Raw genomic sequence first — 18,312 nt, forward strand, 5'->3', positions numbered from 1 at the left:
GGGGGACAATTTGAAAAGGTTCAAGAGTTTCTAGGTTAAAAAGTTAGACTGTAAACAAGAATCTCATCTCATTGTGAGGTTCATGGGAAACAAAAAGAAACAATCAGCCAGCCTAAAATTGTGTTCAAGTCTTGAAATGTTGTTGTGATGTCTGGGCAAGACAATGGCATGATGACAACAACTTTCCAAAAAAAAAAAAAGTACACAGCCTGAGTGACATAGACGTATGCGTCTATTCTCCTTGATTTAATCCGATAAGGTTCTTTGGTAAAATCGTCCGTCTTTGCCTTTGTGCTTTGAAAAAGAGGCATGGGGGAGGGGGTGAGGACTAAGAACTGTGTGTCCATGTGAAGATGATGATTGAGAAGCTGGTGACGCCCATGATTAAACCAAAGACTACCAGACACATTGCCTACAAACACAATGTTTGCATTAAAGCCTTTTTTTTTAATGGAGAGAAGTGCTTTAAAATGGTTTCAAATCTGTCTGAAGAGAGCAGACTTACCCCGATTGAGTCGAAGGATTTGAGAGGCCGGCGAGCAATCTTGAGGTAGAAGAGGCCAGGGAAGACAAACAAGAGGCAGCTGGATGTGGTCGATCCTGGCAAACAAAGATCATTTCTTTGAGGGTAACTGCCGCTTCATTATATGGTTGACTGCGCCATAAAAGATATTGTGAGCAGACGTTACAACTACAGTATGCTGCGTTCCAAATTATTTTTCCTAAGTAGTGCAAATGCAAAAGGCTGCCAGCATAATTTATCAGCCGTGAAAGAATAAATTAAAATGTTTTTGAACAAAAAGGCTAATGACAACTTTTTTTAAAAAATCAATCACTGTTCCAAAAAAATGACGCATAACAGACTTCAGAACATCTTATACATTGTAAAGAACTGAAAATTGCCATTTGTTGAATTTGCAGCATTAGGAGGTCATATCTACGGAAATCAATATCTATCTCAATTAAAAACGGTGTTATCGGGTTACAGGTTACCATAATTGGAGCATGAAAGGGTTCATCTAAAAGTAATTCTACTTGTTTGAAACAATGATGAAAGTTAATCAAGTAAGGACAAAAAAATGTTAGACATTTGCAACTGTTGCTGTTAATTCCCTTCAAATGCAGCATGCTATAGTTTTGTGCTGCAGTCTCAACATGGTGGAAGCACATCTCTGATGTGAAGTGGGCACTTTGAGACCACGCCGCACCCGATGTGCCTTTTGCTGACTAAGATGATGCCTGATGTCTGTTTGAACTGGAAGATTTTTTTTTATGTTACATATTTATCCAAAAGAATGATTTTATTTGCGAAACTGTTTTACCTGAGAACTACATAATGTATGATAACTCAAATGTCGTAACAATAGGAGTACCACGACTTACCCACGACCCCAAATACATTCCGAATATCAGGTACAAAGATGGCCAGCACGACCACCAGTCCCAGGATGACCACAGTGGCTATGATGTGGGTCAGCCAGGAAAACGGACTATTTCCACGCAGCAGTAAGATCACGGCCTTACGAGCCTTGAAAAACACCAAACACATAGTTCGTTAATTGAGACAGCACAAATTACACTTACTTGTACTACAATCGAAAATGCTGTTTTAAAGGTTGAAAAAATTCATTGGAGTCAGGGTTGAGGTTCATGTTGATGTTCACAGTCTACCAAACTCTGTTTCGAATACAAAGAGCTCCAATGCGGATAATTATTGGTAACGAGATGTTTTGCCTTCAGAAAAAAATAATTGTGCTGAGTTTTAATGGACGTATTTATATGAAAGTAATATTATTGTGGTTAGAATTTAAAGTGGTATATTATGCATTGCATACTACGGAATGCAATTTCTGTAGCAATTGCGAGTGAATTTTGAAAAGTTCATGCTTGGAAAGTTGATGTTGACCTGAACCGCTGTGGAATGAATTGTTGTAATGCAGAATATGAGACTGGAAGTTAAAATGGTTTGAATCGGTAAGAAACATGGAAGAATAGATAGGGCTGAGCGATATGGCTTAAAATTCACATCATCCATTCATTCATTTCTACTGCTTATCCGGGGTCGGGTCATCAGGGCAGTGGCTTTAGCAAGGAAGCCCAGACTTCCCTCTCCCTAGCCACTTCTTCCAACTCTTCCGGGGGGAACCCAAGACAGCCAGCTGGGAGACAGTCTCTCCAGTGCATCCTGAGTCGTCCCCGGGGTCCTCCTGCTGATGGGGCATATCGGGACCCCCCACCAGGGAGGTAACCACACCAGGTGCCCGAGCCACCTCATCTGGCTTCTCTCAACATTATATTGCTTTATAATTTAAATCAATAGAACTGCTTCTGAATGGTTATCATGTGTCCGTAGAAGCGATATTCTAGCAGGAAGTTGTTTTCATGATACACACAAACTCGTCAAGAATTCCGCTCTTTGTGAATCGGCGTGAAAGGAGAAGGTAAAGAGTAAAACACAGAATCTCTTAATTTGGGTGTTCTGTTGGGAATAAGATGAACATTGAAGTTGAATTGGTTTGAATCACAGAAAAAAAGTAGGAGAAGCAAATATGTAAAACCTCATAAATTAAGATTTTTACTGTAACTTGACTTTGGAGAACGCAATAAGTAGTTGTATGTCCTGAATGAAGTACACATTTTCCAGCTCGGACATTTTAAAAGCGGTCAAGAAATGTAGAAGGAGGAGGTCTACACTGGTTTAAAAATTCTGTCACTGAAAATCTGGACCAAAGAAAAACGGGAGAAGTTTGGGAATTATCCCCCCCCCCCCCCCCACACACACACACTCCCAAGAGGCTCTGAATAATGAGCATATTGAAGCCAGAATGATTTGAATTGCTTAGGGAAGTTGTGAAATATGGAAGAATTAGAAGAGTTAATTTTAGAAAACATTTCCTTTCATTTCAGTTGCAATTATCTTCATGGAAAGTGTAGAATTGTGGATCAAGTAGGAATGCGGGTAATAAGGATAGTTCACAAGATGTACTGAATGAGATGACTACAGTATTCTGAAATCGGAATGGCTTGAATTGCTGGAGAAATGTGTGGAGGGAATAGCAGAATAAGTTAAACATATTTTTGGGGGGTGTAGAAGAGCATACAGTATGTGTAAGAGCCGTTACATAATTAGTCTCTCAAGTCTGCATGTTACTGTCAGTGCAGGTGTCGGTACGACAAAACAATTCAGCACTTGCTACTCACAGGGAAGTGGATGAGAGGTATGGTCAACAGCACAGAGATGAGGATGGCGAGCCGAACCGTCATCACCATGATGTCCCGCGGTATGTACACATCGTAACTGAGCAAAAGCTCAGAGTCCACATGAACTGCGGGTTGACAACAGATGGGAGTATCGCACAGGCGGCTTTGGTGGAGTGGCTCGATGTCAAAACTGTGTGCTGCGGTCTACCGTAAAAGGTGAGGTAGCCAAAGAGGGCAGAAACCAAGTAAAGCAAGAAACTGAGGCTGATCCCAACATTGGTAACATTCTGCATCCTTGCTTTGGTTGGCCTGAGGAAGCAAAGAAGAAGAAAGACACAAGGAGGCAGGCGGTGAAGAGCAATGAGGAGGTCGGAGTGGGACACTGAGTAGTTTATTTTTAAAAACTCCATTCAAGGATGCATTTAGCAATTTTCTACACCTGCTATGCAATCTTTACATAAACCCCAAACAATTTCTCATGCGGAAAATTCCTCTTCTGGCTAACAATTTTCAAGTATTTTTACCTGGAATTATACTTTTGTTCATATATACAGTGGTGCCTTGAGCTACAGGTTCAACGTGTTCCATGACCACACTCGGAACTCAAAACACTTCTTTTTCTATTGAAATGAATGGAAACAAATTAATCTGTTCCAGCCCCCCGCCACCTTACCCCCCAAAAAAGAATTGAATATTTTTTTTGGACACCCATGTTTTTGCATGGACATTGCATTATTCAGTCAAACAATTGCATAGCTGACCGGTCCAGTTCGCAGTAGATTGGCAGGACGGCTGTGTGGCACAGGAAAGAGAAGGCCATGGTGGGGATGGCGTAGGCACTCTGAAACACACATCAGTATGGCATTTAGCAAATTATCCACTCACACTTTTACACAGGTGTGAGGGGCCGGTGGGTCAAGGTATGCTGATTGTTGACACAGCAGTCCAGACTAAAGTGTAACCACAAAAAGAAAACGAAAAGTAGGAAAACCGCTTTATGTAAATAAATTTACCCGTGATTTATCGGGGCTGTATTTTCTTTAAAGTTATTAGCATTACAGCAGAAAGCATGCACTTTATGAGCTTTCTGCATGCACACGAGTCGCGCACAGTCCATCTCTCAAAAGTATGACATGTCGTCAGAGCTGACAAATTGTAGCAGACACTTTTAACGAGTTCTCACAGCCGCCTCGTGTGTGTGTGTGTGTGTGTGTGTGTGTGTGTGTGTGTGTGTGTGTGTGTGTGTGTGTGTGTGTGTGTGTGTGTGTGAGAGAGCAGGGAGGACTAACTTCATGTACGTACCCTACTGGAGACAATGAAAAGTTTGGGCGTGCATTCTGTGTCCGAGGCATTTGATACCTGCACAAACATGGACACAAGAGGGAGTCTGTTATCCCTGAGAAGAAATGACAGAAGACAAACATAATGGAAGATTGCTGGCCATTCATGAAAATGAGGTGTGACAGCTCCGCAGCTCCATCACCACGGCCATCAAAAAGGGTCCCCTTGATGACAGGAAAGCTTAGGAAAGGAAAAAAAAAATCACAAGGAACCAGGTCTTGAGCATGGAGAGGCTTCTCCACCAGGAACTGTCAGATGCTCAGTGCCTTGTGAGTAAGTGCCACAACTCTCACCTCTTCTCATGCATTGAACAAAGCAAACACCATAGGACTTTTTCATAGACGTGATGGTGGGGATAACCTAGTGTTTTTGAAATATTAAATATAGCAGTGTATTGCATAAAACATAATGAAAGAGAATGTGAAAAAAATGAACTGGTTTCAAAACACATAACCTAAATGCACGTGTTGTATGTGTGCCTTTAAGGGGTGAGACATCACAAGATCAAGTTGGGTTGAACCAAATTGGTGTGAGTGTGAGTTTTTCCGACCACAGCGCGTTGCGCATGTTGTCATTTTGGATAAATGCACTTGGGTTAAGTAGTGAATATTTCTTTTCGCCATACATTTAAGTTCCTTTATACTTGTATGACAGTAAATAAGCTTCGCATAGTGCATACAAAGCTAATACAGGTTTGATGATTGTGACAGTTTTGATCTGGAAGAAATGCACTTGAAATGATTTCCACTGGGAAAATATTGTGGTCAACTTTGGAGGCTACACTGTATTGGCACTGCTGCGAAATAGCAGAATTCCACTGTTTGGCGCATTGGGTTTGAAAAGAAAACAAGTCTCCCAAGTTAATCCACAACAGGTCTGGAGTTCTAATATGGTTTGTATCATAAAAGAGGGCAAAGGTCACTTCCAGGCTGAGGGGGTGAGGAGGTGAGGTCACCTGAACTTCCTTCCCCTAAGGTAGCAGTCGCTCCACTTGGCCCTCTCTGGTCCTTATCAAGCAGAAACCCCCACTTCTAGTCTAGACCACCGCTGTCACACAAGATCGGCATCTTATGTACTTAAGGAACTTGTTATTACCTGGTAACTACCCATGAAGATGGTGACGTTATGTGGCAGCGGGCAGGGGATAGACCATTTCTTGACCACAACCTGATGGCGGAAACACGGCAACAGGTCAAAAATACACATGGAGATAAAAACACAGGGAAAATGACAACTTACCACAATGGCAAAGTAGAACATGAAAAAGAAAGCGAGGCTGCTGGTGTAGCCCAGGAAGCCTGAGAGGGAAACCATATTGTATGTGACCGAGGGGCCTTTTAAAGAAGCCATTTGACATGTTTCCTCACCAATTTTTGGCAATATTGCAAGTGGGAGCACCACGCATAGCGTAATGAGGATCAGCAGCAGTCTGCCGTCTTCATACCAGGCCTCCCTGGAAAACAAGGAATACACATTTAGTAAATATAACACAACTCTTAAAAGCACTCTATATTATCAAACAACTGAAGACTACACAAAAACACAATGTGAATTCATTTAATTGTGACTGTCTTGTGTGGCTATATACTCATACCCTTTGAAATGTTCACTCTCATATTGAGGACATTTTCCAAAATCCTTCAAAACATCTGTACACAAAACACCCCATATTGACAACAACAACAAAAAAAGACTTGTAAAAACGTCTGTATATTTATTTAAAAAGATCAACTGAAATATTACTTGGCCACAAGTATTTAGACATGTTTGTCAGTATTGAACAGGATTGAAGACCACTCCTATGTTTCTAGAATTTATTGTGTTCTTCTGAATATTTTATCTTCCTTTAACAAGAACAGTAATAACAAGAAATAACAGTGACATTCCCACTGCTACTTTTAGGAGTCCAAAACACTGTTACCCTTTTGGACCAATTTTAAATCCAAATGTTTTGGACAAGTTGCTAGCTACCACTAAGCTAACCTGGTTGTTTTCATCTCCGGACTGGTGCTCCAAGTTTGCTAACTCCTTTGCTAGGACACCATTCAAAGGCTTCAGCAAGTAAACAAAGGTGTTACAACTCCTGGGCTTTATTGACTGAGTGCTTAATGAATTAATTTAATGCGGCACACTTTCACTTTCATGCAGCGCGACAAGTTGCTAGGACGCCGTTCAAAGGCTTCAGCGAGCAAACAAAGGTGTTGATAATGCTAGCTGGGCTTTATTGACTGAGTGCTCCATAAATTTATTTAATGCTCATTTGAATGCAGCGCGACACGCACTGCCCACATCCATGCAACCTTCACATGTTCTGTACTTTCCTATGGTCTAATGAAGGTAACAAGAGCAAGGACGGTGGAGGGCAGAGGAGACGGAATGACAATGTAAGCGACGCACCGGTTAGCGTTATTGTTTTGGCATAGTTCTGGCCAACAATCATCCATTTTGTTATCATTAGTTTGTTGCTATGTCACCGCTTGGCCGGATTCTTTCTGCAACACTACCATACGTCACACGTACTCGGATGTGAGTGTTGCCACCCAATTCCTCTGTGACAATACACACAACAATATGTTCAGACCCGTTCTGACTTGAATCAGAAAATTGTGATTCGGTGTTAGTTTTTAACATCTGATATGCTTCACTATTCGATTGACCACAGCCCTAGCTCTGTTACATCTATGGCACACTCCAGGCAGCATTATTCTGCTCAGCAAGCATCGAAACAAGACGTCAGAACATTCTGAGTGACTCTCTCATCAAACTTCAAATAATATTTAACAGAAAACTAAGCAATAGATAATGGTCATTCACAAAGCATGACTTAAAGAGATATTGCAAAAGCAAAATACAAATAGCAATAAGTACTGAAAAACTCAAGGCTAAAAGAGAGCCATTTTAGAAATAAAAGTAGTTCCGAAATGTCAAGGACAGTGAGGCCTTTTTGAAGTATCTTAAAAGGGGACGCCTCTGGAAATTTGTCTCCATTTAACGCTCAAATACAGAGTGACAGAGCTCTCATGTGGTACTCATTAAAGGCTTTAGCTCTCACAAACCATAACAATTATGTAATTCACATTCAAACGCTGCGGCATGCCATCAGATCAGATCACACCACGTATCGCTTGGTTTTCTGCAGAGAGGGGGGAATAATATTTTCCTTTGCTGAAGAAAAAGACGGAGCTGTTTAATGGTGATTGAGGCGGGCTGGCGTTAGAGGTGACGCATGCGGAAGGCACGCCGATTCGGCTGGGGTCTAGGTCAGATGGGAAGAGTGCTGCCTACCATTGGGACCGCAAGATTGGGTCACCGGGCCTGGCTCCAGTGCTCTTTATGGGCTTCCCATAGTCGGCGGCAGACTGCCAACATCGACACCCTGTGACCCTTCCATGGCAGTTTCACTGCGGCAGCATTAGCATGGGGACTCATGGATTTACATGATCTCTGCATCTTCACCTATTTTGCCCAGTAACTATGTGGAAACTACTGTCATGTCCATAACGGTGCCAGAAGTTAAATTGGGTCGTAATTGCCAATAAGTGGCACAAGATGGCAGCAAATCTTTTTTTTCTGTTTGATATCAAAATGGCATCAAAAAAGGTTCCACGGCAATATTTTTATAGTCGACGGGACTGGTCCGAGGACCAATGTGAGTTTTTCAACTAATGGAATATAATCCCTCCCACCAAAATACGCGACTGTGAATTTCTGAATATTGAACTGCAAAAATGCAAGGTTCATTGGGTAAACCGAAAAGGTGATTTGATGGCTGAGGTTCTACCACACAGACTCATCCAAGTATACTTGTGGATCTTTCTTCGCGCTAGAGAGAACAGCTACACTGGAGCAGAAAAGGGCACCCAACGTTTTCTACAAAGTTTGAGGCTTAAAATTTCAAATATGCCTTGAGTATACTAAATAATTGCTATTTGGCATTGGGGTGGGGGGTGACTGATTAATGAATTCAATAGGTGGCAAATGCAAATACTTTTCAGATATCCTCTCTAACATTCGGGAGATATGAAAAATAGATGCACATACTTTTTTTTTCAAATCTACATGTGTGAGGATTCCTTCCATGCAACTCCAAGATGCAACTCCAGGATGATTACAGAGAGGCAAGATACCGTTTAAGAAATATGGAAGATTTCCCGCAAATTCCAACATGTAGGACAGCCTTGAGTGAAGGAAGAAGCCTTGGAGTCAGTCTCAACAAAGGGTTTAATAACACAAAATCTGGCTGGCGAAGCACAATAATTTCCCCTCCACAACTGAGCACGAGAGGGGAGGAATTTTGGGCCTGGCTGCTTTATGACAAACGCGCCATAAAACAACGAGAATGATTAACTTTTTATTATTATTTTTTTTTAAATAGAACACATTACAAAACATTTCTGCTCGTTGGGTTTCGATGGGCCCCGAGTGTGCCTCTGCTCGCTTTTCAAAACCGCTCATTAACAAAAAAGTTGTTTCCCTCTGCAGTGGGCTGTAATTACAATGGCAAAACTGATATCCCCTTGTATCAGTCTGATTCCAGGGAACATATGTGAGAGATTTGAGGGTGAAAGCAGAGCGCTAATACAAAACAGCTGCCTTGAGAAACAATCAAATGTTAAAGGAGTGAGAGCAGCTCGAGCTCTCCCTAAACCTGCGCAACCAATGACAGAGTGATACGAGTCAACTTTTGTGACTTCCTCGTGAGAGAAGCGAGCTTCTGAACAGAGAACGACAACGGCGGCTGCAGCTAATGTGCCGTTATGCAACTTAATAGTGCAATTACTCACTCAATATTAGTATAGTGGTAAAGGTTGTCCTCCAGGCACAACTGCACAAGAGCTGAATGAACTGATCATAACTGTCAGGTTTGGTTACCACTGTCAGAGAGGTTTTCATCATCCACATGCGGATTATCGTATCCTGCTGGTGGCAAGATTGTTTTGTTGCGTGTGGAACTACCCACGTGTTTTTAGGATAATAATGTTTGCGGTGGTGGTGCTTTAAATTCCAATGTTGGCCAGTCGGAGGCCGCTTTTCCAAAATACTGTCACCACTCCACGAGTACGGCGGGAATCTACGAAAACCACGCTGCATTGAACGCATCACTTAGAATGAGAGGCATGACCAGACAACAAAGGGCACAACAACAGCGTCTCTTGCGTGCACTTTTCAGCGTTTGAGAGGAGACTGTGGTGGACTGTATACCACTAACCTAAAATAACGCAGTAGTAAAGTCATGATTACAGTCAGTATTTAAAAATACTTTCAGATGAAAATCAGGAAGCACGGCACGACATGTGAATGGCTTTTTATTTTGTGCCGAGTTTGGATCCTTTGATCCATTGAGTGCCTTGTGCAGTCGAAAAGCATTAAAATTTTTATTTTATTTCATTCACGATTATTTTCAAGTTTACTTTCATTTCATTCGTTTTCGTAAAATGTAATAATCTTGATACCGACACTGTAGTAATCAGGGTCCTCCCCATCCCAAACCGATATTAACAATTTGTTATGGTCATTGGTGTGAAACTTGATTGCATCAACTTGTTTATTTAGTTTCATTGATAAGGGCCATGCCCAAATGGCAGAAAATACGCCTTGCACCACAATGAAGAATGAGGCCGATATAGTGCAAACTCTTCACCATTACAGTTGTGAGATACAGTTTGTGTTGTTTGTAAAAATAAATAATTAAAAATCATTCTTTTCCGCTTTAAGGCCACATTTTTGAAAAGGACACAGGCAAGTTGATTCACAGATCAAGTGTCCATTTATCCAATTAATCTTAAAAAAAAAATCATTTTAAAGTGTCAAATATGGAGAATTGTGTGTTGTGTAGTTTAACATTACAATACATTAATATTATTCTGTAAGTTTTTATTTTATTTTATTCCAAAAAAAAAGCATTAACCCATTGTCTATTTAGACTATTTTTAAAAACAAATAATAGAAAATTGCAATACATATGCAACAGGAAACTAAATATTCCACCAAACGATTTAAAAAACAGAGCGGGCCCACATTCTGTGCAAATGAAATTTAGACGTGCACCCACCCTGACTGGTCTGGACTCAGGAAGCTGCTGATGGCCGCCGGAAGCTCCGACTTCAAAATGAACATATATGACGACATGGCTGCGATAGAGCAGAGGGAAAGTTCACTGCGTTTGTTCGCAAAGACAAGCCAAAACAAGCATACAAAGCACAAAATGCCACACAGGTGATTGGATTATTACTATTAAGTATGTATGTGGGAGGTGATGGGCGTCCAGCGCGCAGGCTGGAGGGCTTTGAGTTAATGCAGACGGGTGGAGCAGACAGCTCAAGGAGCTCAACGGCAAAGCCGCCAGTGCAGAGGAGCAGACATAGTGCAGATCTTTGGAGAAAGGCGAGGGGGAGGAATGCAAACAATAATCATATCTGACGTTAATCCCGCCACTTCTCCCCTTTCTCCACCTCCCTTGGAAACGGGACATTATCAGCCGACGACGGGCTTCCGCGTCTTTCGAGAATGGGGATCAGGGTCACTTCCTTGGGTCACTCATGAGGGTGTGGGGGGTGGGGAGGGACGGACGCAAAAAGGGACGGAGGTTGCGGGAGAACAAGAGCAGGTTTGTGGTGTGAAATGGGATTCAGATGCAGCGTGCGGCCGGCGATAAAGGCAGATGATGTTAAGGGATTACATTTTGGGAAGGCAGACACAGACGGGGTTAGGAGGGACGTTATTGCCCCCGGGGCGAGGTTTTTGCCCTCACCGTTAAATAAACTACGAACATAATCCCTCAGATCCTGCATGTGTTTATAAAGGAGAATTCGTCCAATAACCTCGCGGCCCACACAGACACAAGGACGCTCGCTCTGAGAATAAGGAAACACATTAAGAAGCACTTAAATCTGCCAGTAAATGAGCCTCGTTTTGGGGATTCGGACAGAATTTGCTGCAACACGTCATCCAAAATTTGTTAGGAACTAAAATCGAGGAGAAAGAAGACCACCATAATGCTCCATATATGTTAAAAAAAAATGCACGCTTTGGCAGTTTTGGCATCAACCTTTTATGGGACGCAATGATATTCAACACAACATCGAGATTTGTATCAATAAAGACTGTAGTCTTTGTTATTCAAAGTTTGCGCAGTCACCAATTGTATTTTAAATGTTTTAATCGTGCAAATCAATCAAACGTGTTACGAGAAGTTCAACGTGCAGAAAAATAAAATAAAAAGAAGCAGATGTTGGCTGTGTGTCTAGCCCTTTAGGGGGCGGGATTTGTCCCACAGTCTGATGCTCCGTAGGTAGCTTTGCAAAAAGCAGTTAAGACTTTTAATGATTGTCAAGCCTTTCCTATTTGATGATGCAACTCAATAAGGATGCAACATACCTTCATTTATGGCAGAACAAAGATGAGAGTTCTCCCAGCCAATCAGAGAAAAGTGGCGATAAAAATAATACATTTAACCTAACTATGAGGACAGAGATTTATTTTTTTTTTGGGGTGGCAGCGGAACAACCATAATTTTCTGTTATCATATTTCACTGAGGCTTAAAGGTCAAGTGTGAAGTAAACTTGGCCATTGAGTAATACTTAGGGCTAAAACTATTTCAAGCATACTCTCATTCGCTTGTTTATTTGGGTTTTTTTTTATGCAACTCACTCATTAGTTAGACCTATCGCAATGCGCCTAACAACAAAAATGCTTTTGTTCCTCAATCTCTAGCGAGTGACGTCTTTTCCGGAATGCCGAATCACTAGTTACCCATTGTACTGCATTGCTGATTGTCGCGTAAACTGCTCTTTGCCATTCGTTGGCAAGTTATTCGGCCAAATACATCGCCACTGTGGGGCGATGCACCGTTCACATTCAGCTAAACCAGGGGTGTCAAACTAATTTCTCTCGCGGGCCACATTATAATTACCGTTTCGCCTGGAGGGCCGTTATGACTGAAACCATATAAAGAAGTCAAGAATAATGTTTTATTCAATTATTGTTTAAGTAACTGGAATGAGGGTTTTGGGAACGAGAAAATGCATCCAATATGTCACTGATTTATTACATATGAAAATTTGAAATTTGGGTACAGATGTTAGCAAACATCACGGAAGCTGTCAACTTTGATCTGCTTTCGCGGGCCACTTAAAATGATGTGGCAGGCCACATCTGGCCCCCGGGCCTTGAGTTTAACACCTGTGAGCTAAACGGACTACAAATTGGAACGATAGTTTGGTTTTCGCAAAGCGAATGAATGTCATCCCAGCGTCGACGAGCATTGTTTTGTTACAAGCACAAAAACCACCATTGTTTTCTCAAGTGGATATGCAAAAAAGGGAGGCATGAAAATTAACGAATCACTCTGCCTGTTGTTTATGAAAACATTTGATTCAAAGTATTATCTGTGTACACGGACATAATGATGTACGAAAACATTCAAACTATATGAGCGCATGGATGGAATCCTCTGGAATGGCTTGCAACTAACAATGCTGCCGATATAATGTGCGGAGTGGCCGACAACGGGCAATGACAATCTAGGACACCAACCCACTCTGCACTCTCAGTGCGAGCGGGACCAGGTAGGTAATAGTCCAACATACATATTGCAAACAAGCTCCTCTTCCTCCAACTTTTCAAACACCCGCATCCCCTCAGATAAGTTTGTAACGTCACTTTCTAAAGCGATTTCTGACTGCCTTTGTACACTTTCCTTAGTGACTCCCACCATTGTTCAAATAGTGACGTTACACTTCCACGTTTGTCGCTAGTCAGGGTGTCACTTCGGGAAAACGATTACTTTGTCAAATTTATGAAATAGAAATAATTTTTTCATGCTTTATTATTATTTTGGTTTAATTACTTGTGACAAATTATTTCGTTTGGGATTTTCTAAAATTACTCCACACTTGACATGTGAATGGTGGTATCAGATATGCACGTGGAATAAGACCTTCTCTCATTTAGCACTTATGCAAATGTGATAAAGATGATTTAGGCTCTAATTTCGGTTTGTCTCACCTATTGTTTATTCATGAGCTACCTCCCAGTTATTGGAAGATGAAGAACAGACAGTGGTTACAATTAAATATGATTCAGGATACTGGATGAACCAGTTCCAAAGGTACCATATTAAAATGGCCTACAATTATGCACTCTTACTGTATCTAGGTCATCACCAAAATGGATTGAATATAATTGGTTGTTCCATCCAGCACCATTCCTCGACAAAGCTTTGGTCATTGGTTTTGTATTCACTGAAAATGGATCATTGTTTAAAAAAAATAAATAAAAACACATATGACTTTTGCGCAGTATCATGTATTATGACAAGTTTGTGATTATTCTCACGTCGAGTCCATAATTACCTTCCTATGGTAAATGAAACATATCTTTTGAAAAGGCAGTGATAGCAAACATCAATGGCAGACATAGACAAAAAAAATAAATAAATAAAAATTATCCAACCACAAAAGCACGACATGCTGCGCTGGTTCAGTTTCATGCATTGGCTTGATACGTACGACATCACACTGCAACACTTTCACAACAATATCTGATGGGGTCACATAGTACTTACTTCTCTAACAAAGAGGTCCTTGAGTGAAGAGAAGGATTGGTTATTAGTAGAGTGGCCAGAAAACATGTTGTAATGACAAGCGTGTAGAAGAAGAAAATGAGTTGTGTGCGCGTGTGGTCATTAGAGTAAGCACAGTCAGCGTGAAACATAAGACAGAATCACTTTCATTTGACTGTGCGAGCCTGTGGGCTGGCCAGTAATTAAGGTCAATTGGCCTATCAGCCTTTGGCAGTGCCGATGAATGTTTACTCAGAGTGAAGCTAATTGCGCGCTTATAAAAGGGGGCCTGGGTGCAGACAGATGCAGGCCCACATTGCGCCCCATGCTGGGAGGAAACCACAGACATAGCAGACGGGCAAGCGCAACAATCCGCAGGGCCGCGCCGCTAATGACCACCAGAGCGCTATCGCCGTGGCCGCAGAGTGAGGGGGCGGAGTCCTTAGGGGAGGGGTCCCATTTGGGTCTTAGAGGCTGGGAGTGGGTTTTACCATCAGTGATCAATTAGAGCACAAGTCAGGTTTCAGGCCCCAGGGAGAGCGGCCGAGAGGACTGCAGCCATGGAGTCAAAGGTTATCGGGAGAGTCTGGATAATAGCCTTTATAGCCCTGTGGCAATAAACATTCAAAGGGGATGTATTTACAGCAGGGGGCGCTCTCAGCCTCAAGGATAATTGACATTGCCACTGTTGTGGGGGGGAGAAAAAAAACAATGCTTTGCATCAAACATGTTACAGCAATCAAAACAATTATGACCACCTACACAATAGAATAAGAAAGGTGAGCTAAGAGGAAATTTGGGAAATAGCTATGCATGATGCAATGCAGTTCCACACCACTGTAAAGTGCAAGCCCATTCATAAAAATATTGTTCAATTATTACTGTACTGTGTTGGTTATAACTGATTATTATTACATTTTAAAGGCAGAATTTCTCTTCGTCTCAACCGATTGTACAAGCGCTCATATTGTTGTGGCCAGTTGATGTATATATTTAAAAAATAAAATAAAATAAAATAAAGGAGCAGACCTACCGCCAACATTTTGGATCAGGATTGCAATTCCAACAAGAACCTATCGAAATATTTTCAGTCAGTTCGCAGCAAGTTTTCAGCATGGCCATTTTTAAGTACATCTTGATCAAACTAGTAACTTGTACAACCAAATGCAAGTACAGTGCAGCCGTCAAAGTTGAACACAGACCATTTTGTGATGCTGACTCACATCTGATTTTACCTATACTAATTACCTCCCATTGGAATCATTTATAACATTAGAAACAATCACTTCAAGAGCAACATGCGAGTATGCTAGCGGAGTAGTTTGCACATCTGCTTAACAGTTCGGAGTTTCTGGGTTTGAAAGTGGGCTAACGCCTTCCTGTGGGGAGTTTGCATGCTCTCCCTGCTCTTGTGTGGGTTTTCGGCGGACACTCCAGGTTCCTCCCACTTTCCAAAAACACTTTCCTGTTCGATATTTACGATCACAAATGCTTGTGTGTATGTGGTCAACTCAAGCGACGGACTTGGTGAGGGTGACATAAAACGGAATGACAGCCAAGAGGTGACCTGAAGCTTGCGCTGTTGACTGGGCGCAAAGAGAGAAGCAACTAGGTTGTGGTGAGTGTTCGGATGATATGCCACACAAAGTCATTCAATGCACTTTTTGGGTTGATCATCACAAGTACACAACACAAAAGAGGAACAGCAATGACATGCATGGCAATTTCTTTTTTATTTTTATTGTCATGTGTGGATTCTCTCAGGTTTCGGTACAGTAATCACCTGCATATTTACTGTTCGCCTCACTCAGTCACCTCTTTAATTTAGTTTTTGTTTTTTTTACTGTGGAACTTATAGCCAATTAGTCATGTGAAAAACGCACCTCTTCACATTTTTGGGGGCATTTTCTGAAATGCCCTAAAATGCAACAAGATGCCGCCAAAGCCATCTAAATAGGTATTTAGTGTCAAGGAAGTATGTTTAAATGGTGCAACTCAATAAAACTCGTCTTTCAGCTTTGTACGTAGAGTATGTAGGATCTAAGTTTAACCTGGGTTGTTAGTGCAAGCTACAGAGGGTCTTTGCCACATGAGCATGCACAATGCATTTTTTTTAATCAAATCATCAGTAAGCCATTCATTTTTAAGGATTAGGCTGTAAAATAAGGTTGAAATGACAAACTGATTTTGGATCATAGTTCAATGTTTTGGCCATGCTTAAAAAGTAGCACAAATTTAAGGGCACTTTTAAAATCGGTGAAACGCAAAACTTAGTGATGGGAATTTGGGCAATGATTTCAGCCTAATCAAAAAACAATACTTACTTTTCCTGGTTTTTCTAATGCTCGCTCTCCCAGATTTTCATATGAATTAATTCCTGCAGGAGTCAAGAAATGATGATTCAGTTATAATGAGGATTTGGAAACAAATAGACGAGGCAATTTTCAGTCATATTTCTTGATGCAATCTTTGATGATGTAAAAAGGATAGTTTTGTCTAAAATGAGAGCGTCACTCTCACCTGTCAGGTCACAGAGCTTGAGGAGGAGATGTATGGAATATGCTGCCAGGCCGGACACGAGTGTCAACAGGATGCTAGGTAAGAAAGACGGACAGAAATGAAGCTTCTCTAAATTGGCTTAATTCATTTTGGACACATGTATTATTGTTTGCTTACCAAAAGCCAACTATGCCGGTGCTTGCCATGGCATATGCTAGTCCAAGAATGCCGCTGCCCATGATTGCATTCATCAGGTTAAAAACAGAGGAGGCAAAGGAGGCGCCTCTAGCCCTGCTCGCCTGCACACAATATGAAGACGGGCTTAGAAAACGGAAGAAATCAAATCATTTTAATTGATGGTGTGGACAACAACTGGTCACGCCTGACGATGGAGCTCATGAAAGAGCTACACGGTGGCATGTGGGATCAGGGAATGGAAATGGGAATGGATAGGATGAGATTTGAGCCGCAGGCTGCAGGACAGCTGCCTGAGCTCTGGATAAACTGATTGACCCTTCTAATAGGGGATATCCTGGAGAGAACGAGTGGCAACTCTGGTGTCGGTGTCACAACAACCGTGGATTGACCTGCAGACCCGAGATACACTACCAAGAGACCCAACGTCATTTCCAACGGCAGATGAATTTTGCATCCTAAGTAATCTTGACATGTTCTTTGGTTTCAGCGAGCCCTGCTACAAAAACAGCATAGACCAACATGGTTTTGTTAAGTTTTTTGTGCTCGTTTTGCTGGGGTCACCAACAAAAACAGCAGCAAAAGCACCCCAGTGCAAACCAGTCGACTACCCTGAGAGTATATGACAACAATAAACCTTACACTTGCATTAAGTGGTGTAACTTTCCTGTTCAGCGTCCCAACCTGTTTGCACAGTCAGCAGCTCAACATGCTAACGTAACCAAAAAATATAAAATCGTATTTGGCCAAACCAGAGCTGAATTAATCCGCTTTCTGATTTGCACTTTTTAAAAATTCAGCTGACTAATGGTCTTAAATCTCATGCTATGCTCTAGTATGTTTACTGTCGTCCAAATAAAGTTTTGCACAAATATATTAAGTAAATATAATTTACGGCTAATATGAATCGTGTTCTATCATAAAGTTCTGACATTTTTCAAAAATAAATATGCAATGAAATAAGGAATTGAGTAATTTCGAGCTCTTCGTTAGCCGCAAACAACCATGTTGGGTGGTTGCAATTTCAAATTGCATTACAACAACGTGTAATTTAAAATGAGTCAAATGCACATTCATGTTTCAAAAGAAATAAAACGACTGAATGTGACAATCTTATTTGATACTGTATAATGGTTCAACTCTTGAGAAAGCACTTGGACGGAACAAAATTATAGTTTTACTGTTCATTTTTTTCTACTTACCGGTACATTTGACAAAGGCGTTGTTTCATTCACTTCTGTTTCTATGGCCGCAGATTGGCTGTCAAGTTCCGCGTTTCCAGTCCCGTTAAGACTCATTTTCACCAAGAAAAGAAAAAGAACACGAGGAACTCCAATAATGTGTCACAAAAGGTTGGCGCCGTGACTGAGAATTATATGGCCATATTCTCAGGTTGAATTTTTTTCATCCGTCTTTTCTTATTGGCTTGATGTTGTTTAAGTCATGTGTTTGTAATTTCCGTCGCACATTAACGTCATGAAATTTCTGACCAATCAAACACGGGGGTTTTCAC

At 41.4% G+C, this 18,312-nt stretch overlaps 1 protein-coding gene across 2 annotated transcripts; it reads right to left on the bottom strand.

Moving 5' to 3' along the window:
* On the bottom strand, positions 1 to 18,271 carry slc38a6 (solute carrier family 38 member 6). 2 transcript variants are annotated; one of them, XM_086126488.1, is made up of 16 exons: positions 18,002 to 18,266; positions 16,782 to 16,903; positions 16,626 to 16,699; positions 16,430 to 16,482; positions 15,139 to 15,178; positions 10,595 to 10,673; positions 5,910 to 5,995; positions 5,782 to 5,840; positions 5,638 to 5,709; positions 4,504 to 4,560; positions 3,963 to 4,042; positions 3,410 to 3,510; positions 3,202 to 3,326; positions 1,384 to 1,528; positions 506 to 600; positions 1 to 412 (listed from the first exon to the last, which is right to left on the bottom strand). In XM_086126488.1, exons 1-16 carry the CDS (start codon positions 18,095 to 18,097, stop codon positions 329 to 331), a joined length of 1,368 nt encoding a protein of 455 aa, XP_085982614.1. In that variant the 5' UTR covers positions 18,098 to 18,266; the 3' UTR covers positions 1 to 328. The 2 variants fall into 2 exon arrangements, with proteins under 2 accessions (XP_085982614.1, XP_085982612.1); XM_086126486.1 differs by having other exon boundaries at positions 5,638 to 5,840; positions 18,002 to 18,271.
* Positions 18,272 to 18,312: the final 41 nt, after the last annotated feature.

The sequence above is a fragment of the Hippocampus guttulatus genome, chromosome 13 (genome assembly GCF_054856545.1).
Source record: "Hippocampus guttulatus isolate MCC_2025c chromosome 13, RoL_Hgut_1.0, whole genome shotgun sequence".
Taxonomy (NCBI): Eukaryota; Metazoa; Chordata; class Actinopteri; order Syngnathiformes; family Syngnathidae; genus Hippocampus; species Hippocampus guttulatus.

Excerpts from the sequence above, each read along its gene's own strand:
- slc38a6 (XM_086126486.1), bottom strand. The coding sequence starts at position 18,097 with ATGAGTCTTAACGGGACTGGAAACGCGGAACTTGACAGCCAATCTGCG. Across the intron at positions 16,483-16,625 it reads CAAGCTCTGTGACCTGACAG|GAATTAATTCATATGAAAAT; the intron begins GTGAGAGTGACG and ends TGACTCCTGCAG. Across the intron at positions 4,043-4,503 it reads TTTTCATTGTCTCCAGTAGG|AGTGCCTACGCCATCCCCAC; the intron begins GTACGTACATGA and ends TGTGTGTTTCAG.